This window comes from Carcharodon carcharias, chromosome 12 (assembly GCF_017639515.1).
Source record: "Carcharodon carcharias isolate sCarCar2 chromosome 12, sCarCar2.pri, whole genome shotgun sequence".
Lineage (NCBI taxonomy): Eukaryota > Metazoa > Chordata > Chondrichthyes > Lamniformes > Lamnidae > Carcharodon > Carcharodon carcharias.
This window is the reverse complement of record NC_054478.1, coordinates 93,935,899-93,955,967: the sequence shown is the minus strand read 5'-3', so window position 1 is coordinate 93,955,967 and position 20,069 is coordinate 93,935,899. Positions and strand designations below refer to the sequence as shown.

The window sequence follows — 20,069 nt, the reverse complement described above, 5'->3', positions numbered from 1 at the left end:
AGGAGTCTCCTCAGCACATCTCCCTCTGCAGCCAGAATTCAGTTCTGAATAATTGTGGTAGAGATGGTACATTGAGAGAGTTCAGTCAGAGTCAAGTACACAGCACCACAGGGCTCTAAAAGGCATTTGATAAAGAGCCATATAATAGACTTGCCAGCAAAGGTGAAGCTTGTGGAACAAAATGGAAAATGGCAGCATGGATCTGAAGTTGGCTGAATAACAGAAAAGAGAGAGGAGCAGAGGTGTCTTTCAGACTGGAGGAAGGTGTAAAATAAGGTTCCCCAGGAATTGGTAATAGGACTGCCTTTCTTGATATGTATTGATGACCTAGACTTAGCTGTGCAGGGACCAATTTCAAAATTTGCAGATGACAAAGCCTGGAAGTATTGTGAACCATTGAGCAGGATAATATTAGACTTCAAAAGGGTATAGGTAGGCTGGACAGAGGGGCAGATAAAATTTAATGTACAGAAGTGCGATGTGGTAAGTTTTGGTAGGAAATAATAAAGAATGCAGAGGGGCAATATAAAATAAAGGGTACAATTCTAAAGAGGGTGTAGAACAGAGAGACCTGTGGGTATATGTGCACGAATCGATGAAGGTAACAGGGCCGGTTGAGAAAGTGGTTAGAAAGACATATGGGATCCTGAGCTTTATAAATAGAGGGATTGAGTACAAAAGCAAGGAAGTTATGATGAATCTTTAAAACTGTGGGTTATATTGGGTTTAATTGGAATAATGTATCCAATTTGCTGCACTGCATTTTAGGAAGGATATGAAGACATTAGACAGGGTGCAGAAAAGATTTACAAGAAATGTTCCAGGGCTGATGAACTACAGTTATGTGGATAGATTAGAGAAGTTGGGGCTATTCTCCTTAAGAGAACGTTGAGAGCAGACTTGAGAGAATTGGACAGAGTAGACAGGGAGAAACTGCTCCCATTGGCCGAAGGGGCAATATGAGGATAGTGTTTTTATGCAGCGAGCGGTTAGGGTCTGGAATACACTACCCTGAGTGTATGGTGGAGGCAGATACGGTCAAGGCTTTTAAAAGGAAATTGGATAAGTACTCAAAGTGAAAGAATTTGCAGGGCTAAGGGGAAAGCGAGGGAGAAGGGAAGGAGTGGAATTAACTGAGTTTCTCTCACAGACATAGTGGCCTGAGTGGTCTCCTGTGTTATCATACCATGTCTCTGTGATTCTAAGCTAAAGACCAGACCAAAGACAAAGGGAGTAGACAGGCAGAAGCTGATGAGTAAACAATGAAGACATGATGCAACTTGTTCAGTAATGGGAACAAGCAACGTCACTTAAGGGGAGAAAGAAAAATCTGAGTATTACCTTGGTATTGTACTTTTGCTCATGGTATGTTACAAAAGAAGTAAAAACTGTAGTCTGTATGTTTTGAGATAATGTTGATAATTGCACATTAGAACATCACTGATCTCGTGTGGTTGTAACAATGTAATTATACAATAATTGTGCTGAGGCTGCTGAATCAATGAGTCATATCTGACAGGTAAATGATTTTGCTCAGACAAAATGTCACGCTGTACAGTTTTGACCACTGGCAAAATCGATGGTTAGACATGACCATTTTGAGTCTAAAGTAATTGGCACTAATATTACCACTTGTGGCAAAATGAAGAACATCGAACCGTTTTAGGGCAATGGTAGTATTTTAATTATCTGCCAGTATTTATTATTATGACTGCTGGACATTATAAGATGGTTATGATTAAAACTGTCTCCTTTAATTCAAGGTAAAATGTAGTAGAGAGCAGCACATGACGTCATACAAGTTTGCCTGGAGACAAACCCATGCGACCTAGTTGCCATGGGGACAGAGGCCCAGGTCAAAACTTATTGAAGGTAAGGTGCACATTTAACACTTGGACACAAAAAAGACAGCTATCCTTGCTGCTTGCAGACTCTCAGGGGGAATCAGACTAAAGGTTTTGGGGAAGACGGCCCGCAACGGATGTTGCTATGCCAGGCAGGAGAAGACTGCTTTTGGGTTAACCACCAAGCAGAAGCCTGGTGAGGATAGAACCTGTGTTTAAGGAAACAAGGACTGTGAAGAGTTATTAAAGACCACAGAATCACCAGAGGGATTTGCATGGAAAAGTCTATTCAACTAAGCTCAAATTGTTGAATGAAGGGGAATTTGTTTAAAAGGACACAAAGATTCACCCTGAAGCAGGGAGAAAAGATCCTGTTAGAGCAGGAAGGAATTTTGGGCTTTAACAGCAAGATTACAAGTCTTTGGAAAGTGCAGTACAATGTGTAAGCGTGGCTTGGGTTTTTCAGTTGTGTGAAGTAGTTACTAGGGAATGCCTTCTCTGCAGTTTAATGTATTAGCTGCCTCCTAAAATCAACAGACTAAACATTACTCTGTGTTACAGTAAAAGTCTTAAATTGCCGAGTGATCCTTTGAATCAGAATGGGAAATTCATAGCTCTTTTTAAAAGTTATCAGTCTCAATGGAGATTGAAACATCAAATATTAAATCTAAATGATGGAACGAGTAGAGTCACAATTGACAAACAGGAAAAATACCTTTGCTGATCTTCTGAGCGACTACTACAGGTTTAAAAAGTTCATTCAGCTCTTGGAGTTCTTTCTTTTTATCATCTTTCTTAGACTTCTTTTCTTCACCATAAGGTATCTAAAGAAGAAAATAAACAATCTCTTAACAAGCAAAAGAAGTGCATAATAACTTTGATTGGAAGCACTAGTTTTTACCTGCTCCAGCTTTTTGACAAAGGAGTTTCAGTATCCCAATGATTCATCAACAATCCGAAATAGAATTCACTTGTCTAACTCACAGCTCCAGTTTAATAAAACACTGCCACCCAGGTACAAGTCTGTCATTAACTGACATACATATGGAGTTTTTGCAACCATCTGATCATTTCAAATCATTTATCATTGACATTCAGGTTTTCAAGCATTGCAACAGAGCTGAAAGCATTCCCCAGCACAACCTTTGAAACAAACTTGGTAGATTTTGTCCAATTTGTCTGAGATTACATTGTATGAAAGGCAACCACATGTTGCACAACTTACAGGCCTTCAACATTTAATTTACTGTACCTGCTTTCCACCTGTCTGTCCATGCTTGACTTGATTTGTGACAGTTTTGATAAATTTCTGCTGTTTTGCTCCTTTCTTGTTCTTCAGACCAAAGGTCTTATCCTAGAATGGCAAGACAACAACATCTAAAGTTTAAGTAGGTAAATGGTATTCAGAATGCAACCTGCCCCACCTTCACCTATGGTGGATGCTATACTATGTTCGAGCTTTTCTTTTCATGGTCAGCTACGAAATAGTGACCAAGTTGGATCCAGTGCTGTTTTCCCCTTATCTTTATTTGCTAGAAAGAGAGGGCAGTGCAGCTTCCTTCTAGAAGGTGAACAGATCCACTGAAATATAGCTCCAGATTCTATGATTTTAAAAAAACTCATCCTATATAAAAATGTCTCCGCTGGTTCACTAGATAGTAGTATTATTTGGATCAGTTTAACTTGTGAGGAACTACATGCAGAGACACCTGTGCCCCATCACTTCATAGTGCAGTATCCCTCCTGTTAATGGGCCCACAAGCAAGAAACTGGTAGAGACTAATACTTAAAAATATTTAAACAATCCTTTTTACCTTCAAATGACTAAAAAGGAAGGTCAACTCAATTTTATTTTGACATGGTAGACAACAAAAATGCAATGTACATTACATAATTGGATATTTTTCTATCCTAGCACTTCAAGAGCATTAAATTTACAGCCCATTACTACTGGCATATCAAACCTTGAAGCCCAGTAATATGCTCCAGTTTACACTCATCCAATTTGCAGCTTTGTAGCTGTTTGAATTTTGAGTGTTAAGGTATTGTTGGTGTTTCACTGGTGGATAAATCTTAGACCATATCAAAATATATTTGTAACAGAAGCTTGAGGTATACATACGCAAATTAATAAAACATAGATTAAAACTTTATATGCGGCATCAAGGCTCCATGGAATACATTTATGTAACCGATGTACAAATGCTTGGGCATCCATTCAGAATGCGAACGTTTAGCAACAGGTCAAGCAGTCAATAGACACATTGGTGAAAGCCAAAGTTGCAAATAACTCTATGAAATTGTCACCTAGTGTTCATTTATACCTAGGGAAAAATAAGCTAATGGGTTTCATGAGACGAGATGTAAAGCACAAATCAGGGGATTTAAATTTGTTGGTGTACCATGCACAATTTTGGTAACCAGATCATGGAAAGGACATTATGTCAGAGAAGCTAAAGGGGCAAGCAGCCAAAACATTTGTCTCAACAGTTCACTTCCAAAGTGCTGCTCACCCTCCAATAACAAATACTTGCACATAGGCAGCTCAGGGCATGGGGCCATTCCTCTCAGAATTAAGTAGCAGCATGGGTTGGCTGGCAGCTCTATATCACGGTGCTGCTCACTTCCATGGCATGGGGCTTGTCAGAAAGATACAGGGATAATCATGGTGGATTTTAATCTACATACCCACTGGAAAAATCAGGTGGGCAAAGGTAGCCTATGATGAGTTCATAGAATATTTTTGGGATACTTTCTTAGAACAGCACTTTTCTTAGAACAGCAGTTCTGGACCCAATTAGAACAGGTATCGGGCAATGAGATTGGATTAATTAATAACATCAGAGTGAAGGCGTCATTTGATTGCAGTGATTATAATATGATTGAATTTTACATTCAGTTTTGGGGGAGACACGAGTGGGCCTAAGGCTAGTATTTTAAACTTGAATAAGGGCAATTATGAGGGCATGAAAGCAGAGCTAACTAAACTAACTTTTTTTATTCATTCACAGGATGTGGGCTTTGCTGGCTGGGCCAGCATTCATTGCATATCCCTAGTTGCCCTTCAGAAGGTGGTGGTGAGCTGCCTTCTTGAACCGCAGTAATCCATGTGGTGTAGATACACTCACAGTGCTGTTAGGGAGTTCCAGGATTTTGACCCAGCAACAGTAAAGGAACGGCAATATATTTCCAAGTCAGGATGGTGAGTTACATGGATGGGAGCTTCCAGGTGGTGGTGTTCCCATCTATCTGCTGCCCTTTTCCTTCTAGACGGTAGTGGTCGTGAGTTTGGAAGGTGCTGTTTAAGGAGCCTTGGTGGGTTTTTGCAGTGTATCTTGTAGATGGTACACATTGCTGCCACTGTATGTCAGTGGTGGAGGGAGTGAATGTTTGTCAAAGTGGTGCCAATCAAGTGGGCTGCTTTGTCTTGGATAGTGTCAAGCCTCGAGAGCTGTGGGGAGCTACACCCATCCAGGCAAGTAGGAAGTATTCCATCGCACTCCTGACTTGTGCCTTGTAGATGCTGGACAGGCTTTGAGGAGTCAGGAGGTGAGTTACTCAGCGCAGGATTCCCAGCCTCTGACCTGCTCTAGTAGCCACAGTATTCATATGGCTAGTCCAGTTCAGTTTCTGGTCAATGGTAATCCCCCAGGATTTTCATAGTGGGGAATTCAGTGATGGTAATGCCATTGAATGTCAAGAAGTGATGGTTAGATTTTCTCTTGTTGGAGATGGTAATTGCCTGACACTCAAGAGGCGTGAATGTTACTTGTGGCTTGTCAACCCCAGCCTGAGTATTGTCCAGATCTTGCTGCATCTGGACATGGACTGCTTCAGTACCAGAGGAGTCGCGCATGGTGCTGAACATTGTGCAATCATCAGCAGCGAACATCCCCACTTCTGACCTTATGATGGAAGGAAGGTGACTGATGAAGCAGCTGAAGTTGATTGGGCCAAGAACACTACCCTGAGGAACTCCAGCAGTGATGCCCTGGAGCTGAGATAACTGACCACCAACAACCACAACCATCTTCCTTTTTGCTTGGTATGACTCCAACCAGTGGAGAGTTTTCCCCGATTCCCATTGACTCCAGTTTTGCTAGGGCTCCTTGATGCCACAGTTGGTCAAATGCTGCCTTGATGTCATGGACAGTCACTTTCACCTCGGAAGTTCAGCACTTTTGTCCATGTTTGAACCAAGGCAGTAATGAGATCAGGAGCTGAACGGCCCTGACGGTCCCCAAACTGGGCGTTAGTGAGCAGGTTATTGCTAAGCAAATGCCTCTTTATAGCATTGTTGATGACTTCTTCCATCACTTTACTGATGACCGAGAGTAGACTGATGGGGCTGTAATTAGCCGGGTTGGATTTGTCCTTTTTGTGTACAGGACATATCTGGGCAATTTTCCACATAGCTTGGTAGATGCCAGTGTTGTAGTTGTACTGGAGCAGCTTATCTAGGGGCGCAGCAAGTTCTGGAGCAGAAGTCTTCAGTGCTATTGCCGGAATTTTGTCAGGGATATTGCACTATCCAGTGCTTTCAGCCATTTCTTGATATCACGTGGAGTGGATTGAAGACTGGCATCTGTGATGTTGGGGGCCTCTGGAGGAGGGAGAGGTGAGTCATCCACTCAGCGCTTCCTGAAGATTGTAGCGAATGCTTCAGCTTTATTTTTTGCACTGATGTGCTGGGCTCACCCATCATTGAGGACGGGAAAATTTGAGGAGCCGTCTCCTCCTCCAGTGAGTTGTTTAATTGTCCACTACCATTCATGACTGGGTGTGGCAGGGCTGCAGAGATTAGATCTGATCCGTTGATTGTGGGATCATTTAGCTCTGTCTAACACTTGCTGCTTATGCTGTTTGGCACGCAAGTAGTCCTGTGTTATAGCTTCACCCGGTTGACATCTCATTTTCAGGTATGCCTGGTGCTGCTTCTGGCATGCCCTCTTCATTGTACTAGGGTTGATCCCCTGGCTTGATGGTAATGGTAGAGTGGGGGATATGCCAGGCTATGAGATTACAGATTGTGTTAGAGGACAATTCTGCTTCCGATTCCCCACAGTGCCACATGGATTCCCAGTCTCGAGTTGCTAGATCTGTTCAAAATCTATCCCATTTCACATGGTGGCAGTGCTACACATGATGCAGGGTATTATCAATGTGAAGGTGGGACTTTGTTTCCATAACGACTGTGAGGTGGTCACTCTTATTGATACTGTCATGGACAGATGCTTTTAGGGCAGGCAAATGGGTGAGGATGAGGTCATTTATGTTTTTCCTCGTTGGTTCCCTCACCACCTGCTTCAGACCCAGTCTAGCAGCTATGTCATTTAGGGCTCGGCCATTATTGGTGCCACCGAGCCTCTCTTGGTGATGAACATTGAAGTCCCCCACCCAGGGTACACTCTGCACCCTTACCACCCTCAGTGTTTCCTCCAAGCGGTGCTCAACATGGAGGAGCACTGATTCATTAGCTCGGGGAGGGCAGTATGTAGTAATTAGCAGGAGGTTTCTTTGCCCATGTTTGACCTGATGCCATGAGACTTCATGGGGTCCGGAGTCAATGCTGAGGACTCCCGGGGCAACTCCCTTCCAACTGTATACCATTGTGCTGCCACGTCTGCTGGGTCTGTCCTATTGGTGGGACAGGACATAACCAGGGATGGTAAAGGTGGTGTCCGGGACACTATCTGTAAGATATGATTCAGTGAGGATGACCATGTCAGGCTGCTGCTCGACTAGCCTGTGAGACAGCTCCCAATTTTGGCACTGGCCCCCAGGTGTTAATAAGGAGGTCTTTGCTGGGTCGACAGGGCTGAGCCTGCAGTTGTCATTTCCGGTGCCTAGGCTGATGCTGGTGGTCCATCTGGTTTAATTCCTTTTTTGAGACTTTGTAGTGGTTTGATACAACTGAGTGGCTTGCTAGGCCATTTCAGAGTCAACCACATTGCTCTGGGTCTGGAGTCACATGTAGGCCAGACTACATGAAGACGGCAGATTTCCTTCCCTGAAGGACATTACTGAACCAGATGGGTTTGTAGAACAATTGGCAAATAGGTTCATGGTCATCATTAGATTTTAATTCCAGACTTTCATCAAATTCAAATTCCTCCGTCTCCGTGGTGCGATTCAAACCCGGGTTCCCAGAGCATTCCCCTGCGTCGTCGGATTACAAGTCCAGCGACAGTACAATACAACCGGCAATTTAGCTTAAGGGATAGGTCAATAGAGATGAGATCAAACTTAAAGAAAAAGAACTTAAAGAATTGCGCAACGACGGGGTGGCAGGTGAGAAGATTGGGCAGAATATGAAAACAGCAAAGAATTACTAAAAGGTTGATAAGGAGGGAAAAATTAGAGTATGAGAGAAAGCTAGCTAGTAATACAAAGGCAGACAGTAAGAGTTTCTATAGATATTCAAAAGAGTTAACAGGTGAATGATGGTCCTATCGAAAGTGAGCCTGGGAAATTAATGGAAAATGAGGAGATGGTAGATGAATTGAATGTGTATTTTGCATCGGTCTTCACAATAAAGGATAGGTGTAAAATCCCAGAAGCAGCTATAAATCAGGAAGGAAGGGAGGAACTCAGGGAAATTACAATAACCAGGGAAGTGGCACTGAGAAAATTGTTGGAATTGCAGGTTTACAAGTCCTTGGGTCCTGATGGACCTCACCCCAGACACTGCAGATCACTGAGATGCAGAGGGATTTGGGTGTCCTAGTGCATGAATCACAGGTACAGCAAGTAATTAGGGAAGCTAATAGAACATTATTGTTTGTTGTGAGAGTAATTGAATACAAAAGTAGAGAGGTTATGCTTCAATCATACAGGGCACATCTGGAGTATTGTATATAGTATTGGTCTCCTTATTTAAGGGAGGATGTAAATGCGGAAGTTTACTAGACTACTACCTAGAATAGGCAGGTTGTCTCATGAGGAAAGGCTGAGCTAGGCTTGTATCTGCTGACGTTTAGAAGATGTTAAGAGGTGACTTGATTGAAACATTTAAGATCCTGAGGGGTATTGACAGGGTGGATGTGGAGAGGATGTTTCCTCTTGTGGAAGAATCTAGAATTAGGGGTCACTGCCCATTTAGGACAGATGAGATATTTTCTCTCTGAGGGTTGAGTGTCTTTGGGACTCTCTTCCTCAAAAGGCGGTGGAATCAGAGTCTTTGAATATTTTTATGGCGGACAGATAGATTCTTGATAAGCAATGGGGTGAAAGGTTATCAGGGGTAGGTGGGAATGTGGAGTTAAGGTTGCAATCAGATCAGCCATGGTGTTATTGAATGGTGGAGCAGGCTTGAGGGACCAAGTGGCCTACTCGTGCTCCTAATTCATATCCTCGTATGAAGGTGGCAAAATTAACCCCCTATGCTCCCCGGTTAACGGCCTTCAACTCATGGGCAAACCTCTTTAATGGTTTAAAAATCCAAAATCAAGAACCAAATTTCTTTCTTTCAACATTGCTGTCTGGAAAGTTTGAAGACAGACAGTGATTTCACCGCAATATGAATGTGGAACAGCACCCATTGCCAGGGAATTAAATTGATACAAAATAGATATTGTAGTGCTAAGTGAAACTCATCAAGCTGAAATTGACTAAGTAATGGAAACTGGAACTGGCTTTACTGTCTTCTAAAGTGGCTGGGCCAAAGAAGAACATTGCAAGGCTGATATTGGCTTTGTTATTATCCAGTATTGCATTCAAACTTGAGAACTTTCCCAAAGGTATCAGTGACCAGGTGTTGACGCTCAGATTGCCTCTATCATCAGCAACTATTCAATAACCATGATCATCAATCCACAAAAGATCAAAAACAAAGTTCCATGAAGAGCTAGACCATAGGGTACTTGAGAGATAGCAAAAATGAAAAAAACCCCTAGGCAATTGCAAGGCGCATGTCAAATCAGGCCATGAAACCTAATGGGCCATTATTGGCAAATGTGGCATTGGAAATGACAACAGTGACCACCTTCTCCAAGCCAAATATGCTGAACACAGTCTTATCATACCCAATACTAACTCTTGGTCATTTGGTTGCTCTCAAAATAGGAAAGCATTTGGTTCTGATTGTATTCCAGCTGAGACACATAAAGCCAGTAGCAACTACTTAGTTAAAAGCTTCAACAAATTATTTCAGTATATGTGACACTCAGGAAAGATGCCCCAGGAATTCAAAAATGCTTTATCTGCCCATTCTACAAATGGAAAGGGAAATTATTTTATCACTGCAGAATATCTAGATGTCAACCTTCCAAGAGTAATGCTTAATAGCTTTATGCAACATCTTAAATGTTTAGTGGAATTTTTTCAGCAAAATGGGTAGTGAGAGACAACTGACATGACGTTTGTAGCCAGACTGCTCCTAAAAAAGTGTGCAAAATGGAGACCTTTACTGCGTCCTTGTTGATATGGGAAAGGCAGTCAAAGTTGTTGGGAAGGATTTTCTGGACAGCACCTTTACTAAGTTTGGGTGTCTAGATAAAATCATTGAAATCATCAAACAATTCCATGAGGGCAAGATGGCTGGGCTATTGGAAGGTTGGGACAAAGCCTAAGTTACAAATGGTGCTACACAAGAATGTGTCCTTGCAACATTATTCCAGTGTTTCGTTTTCTGCTTTGCTTTGAATCATCTCAAAATCAGAGTCAAGATTTGATTCAGGAAAAACAGCAAGCTCTTCGGCCTTAGAAGGCTACATGCTAAGTTAAAGGTGCTGAAAAAACTTGTTTGTGAACTTGCATTTTTTCTCAACGTGTGCTACCCTGGCTTACTCGTAGGATGATCTGCAAACAATTATGAACCACTTTGCAACAGCTTGCCTGCAATTTGGCAAACTATCAGCCTTAAGAAGACAGTGATATTGTTTCAATCAGCCCCAGGTAAGGATTACACACACTTATCACAATCGATAATCACAGTTCAGACTACTGACAGATTCACCTACCTAGATAACACCCTGTATAGAGATGTTTGTATCAATACTGAAATATCCTGAAGAACCAGCAAAGCCAACTTAGGCTTTGTGAAAATTTGTGCCTCTGGGATAAGAGAGACATCAGCTGGCAGAGCAAGCTCAAAGTATACAGGCCCCCTTCCTTCCAAGCCTGCTTTAAACCCGTGAAGTTTAGAAAACATCTGCATGCCATGTAAAAAAAAACGATGCACTTTCACATAAACTGCCCGATGACTAAAGATGACAAGATGTGTATAGCTGAGTGTAAGTATAGGTGCTTGGATCATGAAAGAAAGGCTACACTGGTCAGGCCATGTGGTGCAAATGAATGACAAACAAATCCTGAAGGTCTTTTACAATGTAGGTACAACTGGGATGCAGTCTCATGGTGCACAGTAAGAGACAGGAGGATTGCTTAGAATCAATTCTGCAACAGTGTGAAACAAATATTGGTAATTGAGAACAACTTGTTTAAGATAAAGCATGGCAAGGAACTGCCCACAAAGAGGCCCCTGCTACTAGGCCTATTATATTGCTGATGCTCAACATGAATGCCAACTGAGGAAGTCTCACCTGAAATATCAAAAATCACATGGGAATGTTTGTCTACAGGTAATTCAAAGAAGAATGAATTAGGATCTACCAGATTCAATAAATAAATAAATGCTAGTGCCCTAGTCAGTTAAGCTTCATCTAGGATACAGCGTCCATTCCTGGTCCTCTCACAAGGTGAGAAAGGTTTGAAGCTGGAACACTAAATTAATATCCAGGTTAAAACCCTTAGTTATCACAATTGGCAAAAGGAGTTTGCATCTTTTTAACTCTAGTGAAGCGCAGACATTGGAAGACTTGACTCAAGTGTTTAAAACAAACTTGCACTAGACTGCATATGAACAGATTATTTGCCAGAATGAGGGGTTATGCATATAAGTTATGTAAGCACAGACCTGAGTTATGATCAGGTTTCTCTTCTTAGTCGTTGATCTCTGGAACAAACTGCCACCTTGTGCAACAGGTGCAAAGTCCCTGCAAACACTGAAAAGGGAGCTGGATGGGGTTCCTCTCATTGTGTACAAGATAATACATGGGGGTATTGGGTAATGTAGTTCATGGTCAATTTTCGCCTGGAACTTGTTTTTTTAATCACCTTCCGAAGTGAAAAGGAATGTCCCAGATTTCTTTAACCCACATCCTTCAGCAGATATCTGGAACTGCAAGAATATCCGTTGCCCCACAGTTCACAATCCTCAACTAACCAGCTGAGTTTCAAAGTCCTCATGCTATAATCTCACTGTATACAAAATTCACATACTTAGGAGTCCATCCTTGCTGTTAACAGACATAATGAGAGAAGGGGAAAGACTTGCAGACCTGGTTCATTGAGAAAAAGAAAATAATCTGTTGCGCAAGAGAACAAGAGTGAATCATTTTGGATGGGGTCATCCTTAGCCGTAATGGAAGGAAAAGGAATATCAATGTCGGACTTTAATGGAGCACTCTGCTAGGCTCCTCTGATAGATGGTGTACAATGACACATGAATAGCACTGGTCAAACAAAAAGCCAGTTTTCTCAGAAATCGGTGCAAGGCATCTGATAGCATCAATTATTCAAGCTCCCTTTCTCATCAGTAATGTTGCTGTCAAAGGTGACCTGAAGTTGATGTCTGCAGTTGAAATATTCCTTACCCTAGAATATATTCTTATCTCTGGTCTGTAGCTTGCCAAAGTCTTATCCTAAAGACCTTGATTGTATATCAATGTAGTCAGGACACCGTATACTATTTAATATCATCTCCCTGTGCTTAGTTTATGACCACATCATGCCTAATTTCTGTCATATCCATGTAACCCAAATTCTGTGCCCATTCACATTCATATATTGCTGCTGCCCCTCATTTTTCAGCCCCTACTGAGACCTTTTCTCCTCATCCATTTCTTTTTGGTCACACAATTGTGCAACCGCCCCCCCCCCCCAAAAAAAAAATTACTTATTCAGTTTGAATTCTCCACTGAATAAACCTCTAGTTAGAATACTTCTCTAGTCATCTGTGGCCCAGTGGGTAGCACTCTCACCTCAAAGTCAGATTATGGGTTTGTCCCATTCCAGATACTTAAGCACAAAAATCTAGACAGTGCTGCAGGGGTGCTGACTGTCAGAAGTGTCATCTTTCAAATGGGAAGTTAAACTAGGCCCCATCTGCCTTCTAAGCTAGATGTAAGAGAGTCAATGGAACTATTGCAAAGAGCAGGGGAGTTACTCCAGTGCTCTGGTCAATATTTAGCCTTAAATCAACATCACCATAAAAATAGATTATCTGGTTATCATATTGCATTTGTGGAGCTTGTTTGGTGTAAACTGGCTGACATGTTTCCTATATTACAACAGTGACCAGGCTTCAAGAGTATTATTGACAGTAAAGTGCTTTGGAATGTGCTGAGGTTGTAATAAATGCAAGTCTTTCCTTCGATCTCAAATAGTTCTCTCTAGAGCACCCATCACGGCTGCAACAGTGCCATCCTCCTCTCACCAACTCTCCTACCCAGCACACTTGATGGGGACTAACTGAACCACCCAGCTTGCTGTCAAGCACAACCTACACGCATTGTCAAATCAACAATTCTTACCTCTGTCCATAATTCCCTCCAGAGTAGTTGCTCACTCTCAAACATTCATGACTTTACATTGGATGATTGTGTAGATATTTTAGCTTTGACTGATGCTTGGCTAAATGGGTGGCAACACCTAGTCTCTGAGCAACGTCACCCCACCTGGCTAAACCTCCCAGCATCCACTCAGATCAAATTACCACTGCAGCAATGTGCCCAAAATCAGACTATCTTTCTTCCTACTCTTCCAGCACATTCTAATTCTTCAAGAGCCTAATTTCTTCAAAACCTTTGTTGCCTACTGTAAGATCCCACCCTGAAATTCCTATCAGCCTTTGCAAGAGTGACTTAGCTTCAGGTAATTTCATTTCTAAGCTCTCCTTGCCCTCTCTTCCTTTGAAATCACTGCCTTCCCTAAAAACTCCGACCATACCATCATCCACAATTTCTCTACTCTGTGATCTCAATCACTGATGAGGCAATCTTTGACTACTTCCTTATATATCTCCCTGTCTGCAACTGCTGTCTCTTCTTCCAACCAATTCATGTTCACCACGTAAAACACTCTTCCCGCATCACTTACAACCACTATTTAAAGTTCCTAACTTTTGGGTGCTCATTCACTGTAACTCTGCGGCTCAACCAAAGGCAGTGATGCCTTTGTCCCAGCAAAACTATTCCAACTGTGTGTGTTACTGCTCCAATTTTTCTCCCTGAAGTCCAAGGAGACTTAAATCAGCCCCAAAACTGCCCATACCAGCTTGTCTGACACCCTGTCTCAGATCAGCTGCAATTTTCTCCAGCTAAACTTGGGAAGATCAAAGCCATTATCTTTTGCCATATCAAAAATTGATTCCCTTGCCATCAACTACACCTGCCTTGCAATCAGCCAATTCAGGCTTAGCCAAACTATTTGCAAACTCAACATCCTACTCGAAGCCTTGCTGAGTATTAAAACCTCATAATCCCTTCATCACAAAAACACCGACTCCCACCTGCCCTATAACTTCACCATCATCTGCCCTCATCAATACCTTCCAGACTCAGTTATTCCAACGCTGCTTGAACCAGAAGCCATCTTTCCTAAACCTCAGCTCCACTAAAATCTGCTCCCTGCTTCCCATTCTGAACCAAGTCCCCACTCATGCATCACTCCACTCTCACTAATCTATATCTTCCCCCAGTTCACTATCAAATCAAAAATTTTCATCCTTTAATTAACTCTCTATTGCTTTTATACTCCCTGTCTCTAAACTTCAGCACGACAGCACTCTCAACTCCCTCACTTTGGTCTGCTGGGTTCCCCCTTCTTTAAGTACACTATTAGCAGCCAGGCAGGTTTTCATCCGCCTTGGCCACATGCTCTAGAATTCCCTCCCTTGACTTTTATATCGCTCTGCCTCCCTCTCCAAAATCTACCACGCTGGCCAAGCTTTTAGCCACTTCTAATATCTCCATTCTTGACTTGCATCCACATTTCTTAAAATTGAATTTTTTTCTATGTTTAAAGAACATAAGAAAAAGAGTAGGCCAGACGACCCTTTAAACCTGTTCCACTATTCAGTAAGATCGGGTCTTATCTTCTACCTTAACTCCACATTTCCACACTAATTGCCTTATCCCTCGATTCTCTTACTATGCAAAAATCGATCGACCTCTGCCTTGAATATACTCAACAACTGATCATTGACAGCTCTCTGGGGTAGAGAATTCCAAAGAATCACGACCTTCAGTGAAGAAATTTCTCATAAAAGCAAAAAACTGCGGATGCTGGAAATCCCAAAGAAAAACAGAATTACTTGGAAAAACTCAGCAGGTCTGGCAGCATCGGCAGAGAAGAGTTGACGTTTCGAATCCTCATGACCCTTCAACAGAACTGAGTGAATCTTAGGAAAGGGGTGAAATATAAGCTGGTTTAAGGGGGGGGCGGGGTGGTTGTAGGGACAAACAGGCAGTGATAGGAGTAGATAATCAAAAGACATCACAGACAAAAGAACACTGAGGCATTGAAGGTGGTGATATTATCTAAACAAATGTGCTAATTAAGAATGGATGGTAGGGCACTTAATGTACAGCTCTAGTGGGGATGGGGTGGAAAGGCTAGCAGGGCATAAAAGATTTAAAAACAATGGAAATAGGTGGGAAAACAAAAATCTATATAAATTATTGGGAAAAAAAAGGAAGGGGGAAGAAACAGAAAGTGGGTGGGGATGGAGGAGGGAGTTCAAGATCTAAAATTGTTGAATCCAATATTCAGTCCGGAAGGCTGTAAAGTGCCTGGTCGGAAGATGAGGTGCTGTTCCTCCAGTTTGCGTTGGGCTTCACTGGAACAATGCAGCAAGCCAAGGACAGACATGTGGGCAAGAGAGCAGGGTGGAGTGTTAAAATGGCAAGCGACAGGGAGGTTTGGGTCATTCTTGCAGACAGACCGCTGGTGTTCGGCAAAGCGGTCACCCAGTTTACGTTTGGTCTCTCCAATGTAGAGGAGACCACATTGGGAGCAATGATTGCAGTAGACTAAGTTGGAGGAAATGCAAGTGAAATGCTGCTTCACTTGGAAGGAGTGTTTGGGCCCTTGGACGGTGAGGAGAGAGGAAGTGAAGGGGCAGGTGTTGCATCTTTTGCGTTTGCATGGGGAGGTGCCATAGGTGGGGGTTGAGGAGTAGGGGGTGATGGAGGAGTGGACCAGGGTGTCCCGGAGGGAACGATCCCTACGGAATGCCACCGGGGGGGGTGAAGGGAATATGTGTTTGGTGGTGGCATCATGCTGGAGTTGGCGGAGGATGATCCTTTGAATGCGGAGGCTGGTGGGGTGATAAGTGAGCACAAGGAGGACCCTATCATGTTTCTGGGAGGGAGGAGAAGGCGTGAGGGCGGATGCCCTCATCACAGTCCTAAATGGCTGACTCCTTATCCTCAGACTGAGATTGTTGGTTTTTGTCTACCCAGCCAGGAAAAACACTCTGCTAGTACCTCAAACTCCTTAAGAATTTTACATGTTTCAATGAGATTATCTAATTCTTATAAATTCTAAGGAATTATAGCCTAGCTTGTTCAATCTCTATCCAGAGTCAATCATACCAGCAAATAGAAGCTTTTACAATCATGTTTTTAGGTGTCTAGTGCGTTTATAGTCATATTCTCTTTAACAATTTCTTTTCACCCTTCACTGAATTCTAGAATCTACCAAATCCTCAGACATACTATTATTTCTGGCAATATTATACATCTCTTCCTTTAACTAATGCTATCTTTAACTGCTCTTGTTAATCGTGACTAGAGTACTTTTTCCCATGGGCTTTTTCTTCCTCAAAAGGAAATTATGATTTAAAAAACTGTTTGCCATTGTTTATCTAGAATATCTTTTAATGCAGTTTCTTAATCTACCGTAGCAAATTCACAGCTAGATTTGTTGAGATTTAAGACTCAAACTTAGGACTGAACTAAATCATTCCTAAACACAATATGAAATCAAATTATGATCACTCTTCCCCAGAGGCTCCTTTACTACAAGGTTAATTCAGCCTCATCACACAATACTAGATCTAAAATAACCTGTCCCCTCATTAGTTCTTTGACATAGTGATCCAGAAACTTTTGAATCCATTTCATGTATTTGCTTTCCAAACTACCACTGAAAATTTGATTTTCCCAATTCAAACGAGGATTAAAATCCCCCCCAAATTACTTTATTAGCCTGTAACATGCACCTCCAATTTCCTGATTTGTGCTCCACCCAATACTACAATTAGATAGGGACCTATAAACTACTCTCCTCAGTGTTTTCTGCCACTTGCTATTTCCTAGTTCCACTCAAACCGATTCAAAATTTTGATTTTCTAAGCTTTCCTTTCTACTGTTGTTATCTCATCATTTAGAGTTACCACCCCGCCTCCACTTTTCCATTGTGCCTGTCTCTCGCAAAAGCCAAATATGCGGGAATATACCTTGGTCACTCTGCAAATACATCTCCGTAATGGCTACTGGATCAAACTCAATTTCTATCTCTGCATACTCAGTTGTAGTGCCATTTGCTTTAACCTTTTTCTATTTCTCCTCAATGCTACCTCAGTCGCTAATGTTTTTACCACTTTTGTTAAGCTCCCTGTTCCTTCCTGATGCACTGAGCTTAGATTTATCCAAATAGTTACTGTGCTCTATAGGCTTTGCATTTCTCTTAGTACTTTTCCTTACTGTTTACCCTTTCCCGAATCCTCTGAACCCACCTTCAATAATTAATGTTGCTATATAAATAGAAGTTCATAGGAAGACTATCTTGCCAACCATTGTTGATGGCAACTGCACCAGAATAGAACATTCTTACAAGGGGCCAAAAACACATTTTAGTTGACAGCTGTTAGAATCTCTTACATTGCTGCCATGGCTCAATTGGTAGTACTCTCACCCGAGTTAAAAGGAGAGCTCAAGTCCCATCCCAGAGGTTTGAGCTCAGAAATCTGGGCTCACACTCCAGTGCAGTACTAAGGGGGTGCTGCACTCTTGGAAGTGCCATCTTTCAGATGAGATGTTAAACCAACGTTCTGCCTGCTCTCTCGGATGTATGCAAAAAACCCCATGGCACCATTTTGAAGAACAGCAGGGGAATTATCCCCAGTGACCAGTCCAATACTTATCTCTCAAGCAACTTCACTAGAGATACCTGGTCATTATCACATTGCTGTTTGTGGGAGTTTGCTGTACACAAATTGGCTGTAATGTTTTCTACATTACAACAGTGACTTCAATTAAAATTACTTAATTGGCTGTAAGACATGTGGATGGCTTGAGGTTGTGAAAGTCACAGCATAAGTACAGATCTTTCTTTATCCGCTGAGATATATTGCTTCTTTAAGCATAGATTTACATAGGCCTGCTTCTGTACCATATATCCTCAGTCCAACTGGTCCATCCTGGTATTAATGCTCCATTGGGCCTCCTGCCATCTTTTCTCATCTAAATCTACCATCGCAACCACCCCTTCTCCCTTATGCTTGTCGAGCTTCCCCTTAAATGTATCTACGCTATTCACTTCAACTGCTCCCTGTGGTAGCGAGATCAACATTTTTACCACTCATTGGGTAAAGAAGTTTCTTCCGAATTCCTTACTAGATTTCTTGGTGACTATCCTACACTGATGGCCTGGAGTTATGCTCTTCCCCACAAGAAGAAACATTCTCTCTGTAGCCACTCATACCAAAAAATCATATCTTATAAGACCCCTAGTGGTCACCCATCAGCTTTTGTTCAAGAAAGCCTGTCTATAAAATAAGGGACTTAAACTAACATGTAGCATTAAAGTAGCTACGTTTTTTGATGCAGAAATGTTAAATGCTGCACTGATTCTACAGAAGCCCACCAAATAGAGAAACAGGAATAGCACTTCAGGTTGATGACTTTTCATTACAGTTCTGAGGGGTCAGCAATCTGAAACATTCGCCGTTTCCTTCTCCATAGCAGCTGCTAAATCTACTGAGAATTTCCAACATTTTGTATTACTTCAAGTTTCTAGCACCTCCAGTGTCTTGCTTTCGAAATAAAATTAGACAAGAACTGTCATTTTGCAAGGCACCAGGCTGAGCGTTTTGATTTATTACAGACTTAAAGTCACAAGTTGTGTGCTTAAGGTAACCCCGGCGAAAAGTTTTTTATTCTAATAAGGGGCACTACAAACTTGCACAAAACCAAAATGCTGCAGATGCTGGAAATCTGAAACGGAAACAAAGTGCTGGAAAATCTCAGCAGGTTTGGTAGCTTCTGTGGAGAGAGAGAGAGAGGGGGGGGGGGGGGGGAAGAAGAATTAACGTTCCAGGTCTGTGACCTTTCTCCAGATCTGGAAGCTGACAGTTATTCTGCTGCTCACAGAGCCGCCAGGCTTCCAGCTTGTGCTGTGAGGATCAGCGCTTCCACCTCACTCACATCCCCCAGGCCCCACACACAGGTTAATCAGGTGATTAAACTCAGCGCAGGACATTTGGGCCGGGCTGGGGATTGAAACAGAATCCTCCCTCTCCCCCCACCCAACGGGGGCCTGGGCCGGGGCCACCCCCTTACTCCTGTGGTCGGCACAGGGCACCGTTCGCCGGGCGCCGTGGGCCTGTCGGCACTGCCGGAGAGAAGTGCAGGTGGCCGGACCTCTCTCCCCAGCCTCTCCCCCGCTCACCTCGATAACCTTTTCCTTTTTCTTCTGCTCAGCCTTTTTGCTGGGCTGGCCGGTCGCTTTCTTGGGGGGCATCTCAGAGTCACTGAGTAAGTGAGTGAAGTCTCTGTCTCTCCGGCCGCCCTCCCGCCGGGACTCGAGGATCCGCTCGCGGAGGAAGTAGCCGCAACGGCGGATTGTGGGTAATCCCGGCTCTCTCAGCGCAAGCGCCGAAACCCCGGCAACCACAATGGGAGGGGGGCGGGGCCTCAGGAAACGCGGCGCGAATACCGTTCGGCGGAAACAACCTGACGCAAATACCACCCGATGCAAACCTTACGCGGTGCAAATACCATCCGGCGCAAACACCACCCGGCACAATTACTGCCCGGCATGAACATCACCCGATATAAACACCGCCTGGAGCAAATACCACCCTATGCAAACCCTAACCAGCTATAATGCCACCTGGCATAAATATCACCACACACAAATCCTACTCAGCACATAAAC

General features: G+C 42.8%; 1 protein-coding gene across 1 annotated transcript in view; it reads right to left on the bottom strand.

Annotated features, from left to right (window-relative positions):
- Positions 1–19,764, bottom strand: part of zc3h15 (zinc finger CCCH-type containing 15) — a 40,318-nt gene extending 20,554 nt beyond the window's left edge. Inside the window, exons 1-3 of the mRNA XM_041201762.1 lie at positions 19,581–19,764; positions 3,097–3,198; positions 2,560–2,668 (exon numbers count right to left, since the gene is read on the bottom strand). Coding sequence (XP_041057696.1) covers positions 2,560–2,668; positions 3,097–3,198; positions 19,581–19,652 — 283 coding nt within the window. The 5' untranslated portion in view covers positions 19,653–19,764. The remainder of the gene's footprint in view (positions 1–2,559; positions 2,669–3,096; positions 3,199–19,580) is intronic.
- Positions 19,765–20,069: the final 305 nt, after the last annotated feature.